The following is a 12098-nucleotide window of genomic DNA, read 5'->3' as shown; positions in this document are numbered from 1 at the left end:
TGCTAAAAGTACTCTTACAGATCCCTAGGAAGAATTTGAAGGACTTTTAAAATTAAGGAAATATGTGAATGAAACAGATATTTGTATTGCTCCTTTGTGCTGTTATCCTAAAAAGATTTATATATATATATATATATTACATAAAAATAAAGCTAAAGATGGGAGGTACTATTATGGAAGGAAGATGTAAATTTATAGAGAGATTGAATTCCCAATGTAAATGTTTGGAAGATTGCCTCTTTCGGAATAAGATAGAATTTTGTTTTTTAAAATAATTTCATTATAATTTTTATCTTTACATCACTTATGTTTCCCAGTATATACTTCCTGTTACTTCCTTCCAGAGAGCCACTTCTTAAAAGTTTCCAGAAAGGAAGGAAGAAAATAGAGTTCTTCACTACTGGGTGATATATCAAAAAAGTCTGGTGTTATATTCAGTATTTGTCACTTGTGATCTCCTGCTTCCATAAAGGAGTGGGAAGAAGTAATTTCTGTTCCATGGGTTTTAGCCTGATCTTTATAGCTCTGCAGCATTCAGTTTCAATTCTTTCTATTTACATTGTCATATTTATAATTTAAATGGTTTTCCTGTTTCTGCTTACTTCATTTTTTAATCAGTTTAAATAAATCTTTCCATACTTATCTATATTCAATATGTTCATTATTTCTAATAACATAGTAATATTACGTTCTTGTTCTTCATTTTTGGGCAATTCCCAATTGATGAGTAACTACTTTGTTTCTAGTTCTTTGCTACCACAAGAAGAGCTGCTATATTTTGGAGTATATGGTAATTTGAGGAGGCAATTTTTCAACAATTTATTTCAATAATAAATCATCAGCAAACCTCTTCAGTCATTCCACATGTTTTTGTTGATTTCTAATTCTTTTCAGGATTAGTTTTGTGCATAAAGAATTGCTAGGTGGTGCAGTGAGTGGTAGATAGTGAGTATTGGGCCTGAAATCAGGAAGACTCATTTTCTTGAATTCAAAGCTGGTCTCAGATAGTTACTAGCTCTGTAAGGCAAGCCATTTAATTCTACTTGCCTCAATTTCCTTATCTGGGAAATGAGTTGGAGAAGAAAGGCAAACCACTGCAGTATCTTTGCCACTGAATTGGGTTACAGAGAGTTGAACTTGACTGAAAGTACTGAACAACAATAACAACAACACATTATGCATAATCCAAAATTCCATGAAAAAAGGTTTCTGATCTCAACTGCCTTAAAGTCAAATGGGAGGATAAGACTATACACAGAACGCTAAGATACTACTCTTCATCATAGTAGGACAAATATAAGTGTGATATATAATGATACAAATAAGGTAGGGTTAATTCTGGTTGAAGTGATCACGAAAGGCATCCTCATTAAGGGGAACTTTGATCAAAAAAAAAGTATTTTTGAACTCCCAAATAAAATGAGTTTTACATATACACAGCAGACTAGAAAAAGAGGATTGCAATTGAAATGCAAAATAGAGGTAAAATTTGAAAGAAGCTACATTTCTCTGTTTCCTTAAATGTCCATCTTTTCCCCTGAAAAAGAAGGCTCAGCTTTACAGGATAGTGGATTCTTGACTGCATTCTAAGCTCCCTTGCTCTTTGGAATATCTCTTTCCAGGCTCTTTGATCCCTTAATGTTGATGCAGCCAGGTCCTGTGTAATCCTTACTGTGACTCCTTAGTATTGAAATTGTTTCTTTCTTTTTTTTTTTTTTAAAGGTTTTTGCAAGGCAAATGGGGTTAAGTGGCTTGCCTAAGGCCACACAGCTAAGTAATTATTAAGTGTCTGAGACTGGATTTAACTCAGGTACTCCTGACTCCAGGGCTGGTGCTCTATCCACTGTGCCCCCCTAGCCACCCCGAAGTAGTCTTTCAATAACTATTTTGCCCTCTGGTTCCATGGTATCAGGGTAATCCCCCCCCATCATTTATTTATTTATTTATTTATTTGTTTGTTTATTTATTCTTATTTTGTGCAGATGATTTTTTTTATACATTACTAAAATATTCTTGTTTAAGAGTAAACATAATACCCCCCCAAAAAATATATACCTGCATGAGTGATAAAGTAAAGGGGAGAGGAAAAAAATTAAAATTAAAAATAGTAACAATAACAATAGCAACAACAACAACAATAACAACCATAACAACAACAACAATAATAACAATAATAATAATAATAATAATAATAATAAATTGTAGGTATGGCCAGGTGGCTCAGTGGATGGAGCACCGGCCCTGGAGCCAGGAGCACCCAAGCCCAAATCTGGCCCCAGACTTACCCAAAAATCACCCAGCTGTGTGACCCCATGCAAGCCACCCCAACCCCATTGCCCTGCAAAAACCAAAAAAAAAAGACCCAAAGTAAAATAAAATAGTGGCAGACAGAGCACTGGCCCTACAGCCAGGAGCACCCGCGTTCAAACAGGGTAATTTTCCATTGCTAGATCTTGTTATGTAAAGTCCAGGCTTATTTTTTTTCCTCTTCAATGTTTTCAGGAAGTTGAATAATTCTCAGGTTGCCCCTCCTTGATCTGTTCTCAAGGTCAGTGGTTTTGCTGATGAGGTATTTTACAATTTCTTCTATTTTTTTGGTTTTGTTTAACAGGCTCTTGCTGTCTCATGAAGTCATTAGTTTTGTCAGACTCCATTCTTTTTTTTAGAAAGGAATTTTCACTTAGTTTTTGCAACTCCTTTTCCAATTGATCAGTTCTATTTTTGAAAGAACTTTCCATTTGACCAATTGAGGTTTTGAGTGAATTATTTTCTTTTTGTATTTGCCCAACTGAGGATCTGAGAGAATTACTCTCATTTTGTATTTGTCCAATTGTATTTTCCAGTGATTTGTTTTCTTGTTGCAAGGTGTTACTCTTTTCTTGGGTTTCTTTTCCCTGATTTTCCAATTGATTTTTAAATTGTTTCTTTATTTCTTCAAGGAAGTCTTTCTGTGCTAGAGAGCATGTCATATTCTCCTCAGAGTTTCTAGGTCTCTCTGAATTATTGTCTTTTCCTTCCAAGAGTTTTTCTATGGAGCCACCTTTCCACTGACCTGTCTTCATTTTGCTAAGTCCTTGTGTTGGGGAGGGGCTGGTTCATAGGGGTTTGGTGTCAGGATCCTTAGAGGCTTTACTCACTGAGTGCAGCATCTTCAACGGGCCAGTAGGGGGTGCTAGAGGATTTGCTCACTGGGTGTAATATCTCCATTCGGCCAGTAGGGGGTGCTGGTTGCTTTCTCTGGAGTGTCTGTGACCTTGATTGAGGCCTTCTCCCTTGGCCAACGACTGGAAGACAAATCCTGAGGTAGATTTTTTTTTCCTCCTGGCTTTTTCTGGGTTTTGTGGATTGGATTTCTGTTAAGAGGTTTGTTTCATATCATATATAGGGAAAGATCAGGAGTCTTTAGGAACTGTGCCTTCTCTCCACCATCTTGGCCCACAATCGAATAGATCTATTTCTTATGCTGACTAGGTTTCATTCATGTTTAGATCATCATGTATGATGGCTATGAGTCCTCTTGGGAGTATTAGACAACTAGCACTGGGGTGCCATTCAGTTTGCAAAGAGATCATTCAGCCTATTGATAGAGGCAGCACTTCATGTAAAGACAATATCAAGAACAAATTCTGTCAGTTAATCAATAAATATTTGTTAGTTACCTACATGTGCCAGGCATTCTTTGAGAGCACTGGGAATTCAAAGACAATGAATAAAACAGTATTGTCTAGGAGCATAAATTTTAATGGGAGAAGCAACAAGTATATATATGCAGCATAAATTTAAAGAATAAATAAAAAGAAATACAGTGTAGTTAAGGGAGAGTAATAGTTGAGGGGATTAGGAGAGCTTTAATGTAGGTAGTGTTTGAGCTATGTTTTCTTTTTTTTTTTACCTTCATTAAAGATTTTATTTATTTTGAATTTTACAATGTTTCCCCTAATTTTACTTCCCTCCCCTACCCCCCACCCCCATAGAAGGCAGTTTGTCAGTCTTTACATTGTTTCCATGGTAAACATTGATCCAAATTGAGTGTGATGAAAGAGAAATCATATCCTTAAGGAAGAAGCATAAAGTATTAGAGATAGCAAGATCAGACAATAAGATGTCAGGGTTTTTTGTTCCAAATTTAAGGTAATAGTCCTTGGTCTTTGTTCAAACTCTGCAGTTCTTTCTCTGGATACAGATGTTATTTTCCATTGCAGACAGCCCCAAATTGTCCCTGATTGTTGCAGTGATCAGCAATCAACCAGCACCCCCTACTGGCCGAATGGAGATATTACACGAAGTGAGCAAATCCTCTAGCACCCCCTACTGGCCAGTTGAAGATGCTGCACTCAGTGAGTAAAGCCTCTAAGGATCCTGACACCAAACCCCTATGAACCAGCCCCTCCCCAACACAAGGACTTAGCAAAATGAAGACAGGTCAGTGGAAAGGTGGATCCATAGAAAAACTCATGGAAGGAAAAGACAATAATTCAGAGAGACCTAGAAACTCTGAGGAGAATATGACATGCTCTCCAGCACATCAAGGCTGATCATCACCCCCATGTTGCTGTTAGGGTGTAGTGTTTTTCTGGTTCTGCTCATCTCACTCAGCATCAGTTCATGCAAATCCCTCCAGGCTTCCTTGAATTTGCATCCCTCCTGGTTTCTAATAGAACAATAGTGTTCCATGACATACATATACCACAGTTTGCTAAACCATTCCCCAATTGAAGAACATTTACTTGATTTCCAATTCTTTGCTACTGCAAATGGGGCTGCTATGAATATTTTTGTACAAGTGATGTTTTTACCCCTTTTCATCATCTCTTCAGGGTATAGACCAAGGAGTGGTATGCTGGATCAAAGGGTATGCACATTTTTTTTTATAAATTTTTTTAAACATTAATAAAATATTCTTGTTTAAGAGTAAACAAAATGCCCCCTCCCCCAAAAAATACAGACTTGCTTGAGTGATAAAGGGGAGAAAAATAATTAAAATTTTAAAAAATAATAGTAATAATTGTAGGTATGGCCAGGTGGAGCAATGGACAGAGCACCAGAGCCCATATCTGGCCCCATACACCCAACATGCAAGCCACCCCAACCCCACTGCCCTGCAAAAACCAAAAAAAAAAAGAAAAAAAAAGACCCAAAATAAAATAAAATAGTAATAATAGTAGGGGTGGCATTGGCCCTTGATCCAGGAGCACCCAGGTCCAAATCCAGCCTCAGACACCCAAAGATCACCCTGCTATGCAGCCCTAGGCAGGCCACCCAGCCCCATTTGCCCTGCACCCCCCCCAAATAATAATAATAAAAAATGTGCTTCAGTCTTTGTTACAACATCAACAACTCTGTCACGGGTAGATCACATTCTTTATGCTAAGTCCATCACAAAAGTTATGTCCATATTTTTCCACCATTGCCATTGCTGATCACAACTCCCTCCTTTCTTATTTCTCCACTACCATGTACTATATTTTCTCTCTCCTTTCACTCTGACTCTGTTGTAGGGTCGCTGAGTGGCACAGCAGACAGATCCCTGGTCCTGCGGCCAAGAAGCCCTGAGCTCCCATGCCACCCCTTAGGCCCAGAATCCATCTGGCCCTATGGTCCCAGACAGGCCACCCAATCCCAGCCCCTTGCAAGAAGTAAAAAAGAAAATGTGTTATATCTGACCACTCTCCCCCCATGGTCCATCCTCTCCTCCATCACTCACATCACCCCCCCTTCCCCCCATCCCCCTGTCCCCCCCTCTCTCCTTCTTATTCCACATCTCTATACCCCATTGAGTATATTTGCTGTTTCCTCTCCTAGCCATCTCTGATGAGAGCAAAGGTTCCCTCATTCCCCCTTGCCTTCCCCCCTTCCATATCGTTGCAATAGCTCATTGAAATAAAGAAAAATCTTATTATATGAAATATCTTGGCCTATTCCCCCTCTCCTTTTTTTTTCTCCCATTACATTTCCCTTTTTTCTATTGACTCCATTTTTACACCATATTTCATCTTCGAATTCAGCTTTCTCCTGTACTTGAACTATAAAAGCTCCTTCTACCTGCTCCATTAACTGAGAAGGTTCATATGAGTATTATCAGTATCATTTTTCTATACAGGAATACATGTAGTTCATCCTCATTAAGTCCCTCATATTTCCCCCCTCTCCTCCAATCTCCATGCTTCACCTGAGTCCTGTATCTGAAGATCAAACCTTCTGTTCAGCTCTGGCCATTCCAACAGGAACATTTGGAATTCCCCTGGTTCATTGAAAGTCCATCTTTTTCCTGGAAGAGGACATTCAGTTTTGTTGGGTAGTTGATTCTCAGTTGCATTCTAAGCTCTTTTGCCTTCCGGCATATTATAGTCTAAGCCCTATGAGCTTCCAATGTAGTTGCTGCTAAGTCCTGTGAGATCCTGACTGCAGCTCCACGATATTTGAACTGTGTCCTTCTGGCTGCTTGTAATATTTTCTCTTTGATTTGGGAGTTCTGGAACTTGGCTATAATATTCCTGGGGGTTGGTTTTTCAGGATCAGTGGATTCTCTCCATTTCTATTTTGCCCTCTGCTTCTAGAATATCAGGGCAATTTTCCTGTAGTAATTCTTTGAAAATGATGTCAAGGTTCTTTTCCTGATCATGACTTTCAGGTATTCCAATAATTTTTAAGTTATATTTCCTAAATCTGTTTTCCATATCAGTTGTTTTTTCAATGAGATGTTTCACATTTTCTTCTAATTTTTCATTTTTTTGGTTTGGAAGTAATGAGCCCCAATTTCTTGTAAATTCAGCAATCTCCCTGAGTTCTATTCTTTGTCTGAAGGATTTGTTCTCCTCAGAGAGTTTTCTTATCTCTTTTTCCATCTGGCCAATTTTGCTTTTTGTTTTTAAGTTTTTGCAAGGCAATGGGGTTAAGTGACTTGCTCAAGGCCACACAGCTAGGTAATTATTAAGTGTCTGAGCCCAGATTTGAACTCATGTACTCCTGACTCCAGGGCTGGTGCTCTATCCACTGCACCACCTAGCTGTCCCCCCCAATTTTGCTTTTTAAAGCATTCTTCTCCTCAATAACTTTTTGAACTGTTTTATCCATTTGACCTAAGCTGGTTTTTAGCATGCTATTTTCCTCAGCATTTTTTTGCATTTCCTTGACTAAGCTGCTGATTCATTTTCATGTTTTTCCTGCATCTCTCTCCTTTCTTTTCCCAATTTTTCTTCTCACTATTTGATTTTCAAACTCTTTTTTGAGCTCTGTCATAGCCTGATCCCAATTTCTGTTTTTCTTGGAGTCTTTAGATGCAGGAGCTTGTGCTTCCTCATCTTCAGACTGAGTATTTTGATCTTTCTTGGACTCATTTGCAAAATATTTCTCAGTAGCGTTCCTCTTTTTTCTCTGCTTGCTCATTTTCCCAGCCTGAGCCTGGTTTTGGGGCGCTTCCTGAGCTTTTGGGACACTCCCATAAGGGTCTCAGTGTGTGAGGTTCTGTCCTCCCTCCTGGTCTGTGAATGACCATAAGCACCTCCCTCTGCCACGGGGCTGAGGTGGGGGGGGCCCTGTTCTTCTATGGGGGTCCCTAGACTGCGATCAGGATCTGAATGTGGTCAGAGCCCCAGAGTCCTGTTTCAGGGGCAGAGGACAGAGCTCTGCAGTCTCTCTCTTCACTCCCCTCCCTCAGCTCAATGGGCTCATGCCCTGGGGGCGCCTCTGGTTCTGTTTCCTGGAACTTGGCTGAGCTGGCCATGCTGCTAGCTGTGTGCCCTGAGGGCTGGGCTTCACCTCTGGCAGAGATCCCCAGCTGTTCCCCCACTTTGTGCCTGGTGCTCCCTGGGGCGTAGCTCAGGAAACTCACCAGCTGCTGTGAGCCGGCTCCCAGCGCCCTGGGGCTGCCTCCGGGAGGCTGAAGTTCTTCTGCTCTGGCGAGCCACCCCCTCTGGCTGCCCCTTCGACCCCCCGGAGCAGAGCCTTTCTGCTCTTTTCTAGGTTACCTTGAATTGGAGAACTGCCTCACTGGGTCCATCTCTTGAAAATTTAGTTAGAGTCCTTAGTTTCGAAGATTTATGAGAGAGGCCTAAGACAAGATTTGTTCTTGTCTCCATCGGCTCTGCCTTCCTCTCTCATGGTTTTTCTTTTGCCTTAGTTCTAATTCTTCTTTCACAAAATGGCTAATGTAACTATGTTAAACACAGATGTACACATACAACTTGTACCAGATAAAATTTCAATTAAAAAAAATCAAGGCCAGTTTGAATCATAAAATGTGAAGTCGAAGCAATATACAGTGAGATTTGGAAGCATTATACAGACAGATTGGGACAAAGTTGTGAAGAGTTTTAGAAGCAAAAAAGAGAGAAGTTTATATTTGAAATTAGGGACAATTGGAAGCTCTTGGAAAATGTTTAATTAGGGGAGTGATATAGATATATGCTTAAAGAAAATCACATTGGCAGCATTTTGGGGGTTGGTCAGCAGAGGTAAGACACTTGAAGCTGGGAGAACAATTTGGAAATGAGGACCTGAAGTAAGATGGTAGCTGTGTGAGTAGAGAGTTCAGAATTTGATAGCATATCTGGGTGAGGAGGGATGAAGATGCCTAGTTGAAGATAATTAGTTGATGGAAAACTAGAAGGATTTTTATTCCTTTGACAAATAGGTTGGGAAGAAGAGAGGTTTTTGGGAAACATAATGAATTTTGTTTTAGATGAATTGAGGTTATAATATCTGTAGTATAGTCAATAAATGTTCTGTTAGTATTTTGTGATGTGAGATTGAAGCTCAGAGTAGAAAGTAGGTGTGTGTGTGTGTGTGTGTGTGTGTGAGAGATCTGCATAGAAATTATGGTTTAAACCTGAACTGATGAGATTATGGAGAATGTATAGAGAAAGTTGAAAAAAGGACCTAGAGCAGTTCCTTGGAACACTCCCACCATATAAAGCATAATATAATTAATGAGCTAACAAAGGAGACTAAGAAGGACCTGTTAGATAGACAGAATTAGAGAAGAAAAGTGCCAATAACAAGAGAAGAGAGGAAAAATAGGACCAGAGTGATCAATAGTGTTAAATGTATCACATAGTTCTAAAAGAATGAAAACTGAAAGATTCAGCAATTAAAAGTTAATGGATAACTTTGGAGACGGTAATTTCAGTTGAACTTCCAAGTCAGACTACAGAAAATTAAGAAAAGAATGAGAGGAAAAGAAGTAGTGACATCTTAATAACATTCAAAAGATTTTATCCCCTTTGTCTTTCTTTGTTCATGAAAAATCTAGTCCAGTTATATCTTTGAAGATGTTAGAAATTTGCTCCAAAAAGTCCATAGATGGTGAGATGAAAGGACTCAGACAGGACATAATGTTAGATGAAAATAACAGTTTAAATTAGATACTAGGTTAAGTTTGAATTTAATTTCTCTAAATAGATGTTGGTTAAATGAACTAAATTTCATATATATCTGTATTTTAGGTCTGTGATTTAGACACTCCTCATCCCTACCTCTCAATAATTACCTTGTAATTACTATATATATATATATATATATATATATATATATATATATATATATATATATATATATACACATATATATATATATAAATTATTTGTTTTCATATTGTTTCTCTCAATAAATGTATTCTTCTTGAGTGCAAATTTAAAATTTTATTTTAAATTGTTCAATAGTCAATGTGTTGGCTAAGCAGAATGTCTAAGTTGTCTCCTTTGTATCTTTAAAAAATGGTAGCATGACACAGAGATGAGCCTAGCTTCTGACACATGATGGCTTAAGAGATATTAGGAAGTTCAAAATTTCAGAGTGGTTTTAGCTTATGATTTCAAACTCAAATTAGAAATGGAATGCTTCCAGAACCACATGTTGACTTAGAATACCACAATAAGCATTTGTTTTGGGCTAGGTACTGTGCTAACCCCTGGGATATAAATATTGAAAAAATACTATCTAAAGGGGGAAGACAAAACTGAAATGAAAGATGAAAAAGTAGAACATACTGACAGGTGAAGAAGTCACACCAAGAAGTCACATAGTAGTGTAGCCAATTGAAAAATAAGGAGATGCTGTAACTGAGCTCTCTCCTTCAGTGGAGTTTTGGAGTTGATGGCCCCATCCTCCAATCAAAAAGGCAGAGGGTGGGTAGTAATCTTACTGGGTGATCAAATTATCCCAATATGAACATCCCTTAGGGAATGGTGGAGAAGTCAATCAGACAAGTCCCCAAATAGTGTCTAACTCTGGTCTGTTACTCTTTCTATTCTGGAGAAGTAATCACTAAATATGAACCATTGAATAGTCTGGAAAAACACCAGGGATTTGAGGGGAAATGATACAAGAGTCAGCCAATAGTGAGTATTTTAAAGATACATACATATATACATACATACATACATGCATACATACATACAAGAGAGCTGAAATTATAGTTAAGATTTGGTTTCCAAATCTGCCTCAAACCTTTTATTATACTTAAAGACCATGGGCAAATCTCTCAGTTTCTATATTTGTAAAATGGGAACAATTATAGCTCCTACCTTTCAAGGTAGTATAAAGGAGTTTATGTGAAAAGTGCTATATAAATTCCATCAGTTGTCCTCCTCCTCTTTCCTCCTCCTCCTCCTCCTCCTCCTCCTCCTTAGTCAAAAACCCTTTATTAAAGGACCTATTTTATGCCAGGTACTATGCTAGGTACTAAGTCTACCAAGATAACAGAAACTTTTCTAGTCCTCAGGAAGCCTAACTGACAGCAAACTATTACATAAGATGAATTTCAATAGGGGATAAAATGTTAAATCTTGAACCTAGTTTTAAAATCAATTGTACAAATAAAAAGATAAAAGCTAGATTAACTGTTGTAAAGAATATCTAGGATTTTTGGTAACTGGAAGCTTACTATGAGTCGGAATTGTTATGTAGGTGTCAAAAAAGCTGGTGCAGACTTAAAACTACAATAATAACATCAGAAGATCCAGAATAAGGGAAGCTATAATCTCACTGTACTCTGCTTAAGAAACATATTTTTAGTTCTGAGTACAATATTTTAAGAAAACCATTGACAAATGGAAAGCAACCTTGATTGTGAGGGCACATAGACCTTTCTTAGGGAATAATGTAGGAAATGAATTAGAAGGAGATAATCTAATGAACTGTCTTGAGATAGTGAATTCTTATCAGTGACTGTATTAAATCAGAATATGACTGATAATTATAATTTACACATTTATATTTATGGGTTCCAGAAGTCTTAGCATAGCTTTAAGTTATTAACTTATCTAAATATTAAAACTTGAAACTTTACTAAGACTTTTGGATCATCCTGTATAGTGCTTGATAGTTTATAAAGTGATGGATTTTTTTCCACAATTATCCAAGGAAACAGTTAAGAGCCAATAAGCATTTATCAAGTGCTTACTGTGTTCCAGATTCTGTGCTAATTGCTGACAACTGTATAGGTATTATTTCTACTCTTAAAAAAGGTAAATAAACTGAGTTCAGAGGTATTAAATACTGACCATGGGTGACAAGGTTAATAATGACCCTGCAAATGCTCATTCTTAGTTCTTTTGGTTTTCAGCTTCAGTGTCTTTTCATTCATGCATAGATTGGACTAAATAATCTCTGAGAGCCTCTCCTAGTTAAGTCTGTGATTCCATAATAACATTTTTTTAAAGAACTGAATTTTCAGGTTTCAACTAATTGAATGAACATATGCCACAAACTCATTTTAATAGTTGTTAAGCACTTTAGTTTCTAAACTTTAATATCTGTAATTGTAATATGGAGGAAGGAGAAGAAAAAGGACCTGCTGTGTGTAAGGTAGAGTGCTGAATGCTCTATGAATATTATCATATTGGTTCTTCACAACAATGCTGTGAGGCAGGTGCTAAGCTCTATTTTTTAAAAAAAATTATTTAAGGCAATGGGGTTAAGAGTGACTTGGCCAAGGTCACACAGCTAGGCAATTATTAAGTGTGTCTGAGCCTGTATTTGAACTCAGGTCCTACTGTCTCCAGGGCCACTGCTCTATCCACTCCTCCACCTAGCTGCCCCTAAGCTCTATTTTTATAGTGGAGGAAACAAACAGCTGATTTGTCCAGGGTCACCCAGCT

General features: G+C 37.9%; 1 protein-coding gene across 2 annotated transcripts in view; it reads left to right on the top strand.

The window, feature by feature from the left end:
* RAD54B (RAD54 homolog B) overlaps nt 1-12098 on the top strand; it is a 121708-nt gene that overhangs the window by 26022 nt on the left and 83588 nt on the right. Inside the window, exon 4 of one of the 2 annotated variants that reach the window (XM_074200226.1) lies at nt 4203-4337. The exons of the other annotated variant lie outside the window; for it this stretch is intronic. Coding sequence (XP_074056327.1) covers nt 4203-4337 — 135 coding nt within the window. The remainder of the gene's footprint in view (nt 1-4202; nt 4338-12098) is intronic. 2 annotated transcript variants of the gene reach the window in all.

The sequence above is a fragment of the Macrotis lagotis genome, chromosome X, assembly GCF_037893015.1.
Source record: "Macrotis lagotis isolate mMagLag1 chromosome X, bilby.v1.9.chrom.fasta, whole genome shotgun sequence".
Taxonomy (NCBI): domain Eukaryota; kingdom Metazoa; phylum Chordata; class Mammalia; order Peramelemorphia; family Peramelidae; genus Macrotis; species Macrotis lagotis.
This window is presented reverse-complemented; position numbering and strand designations above follow the sequence as displayed.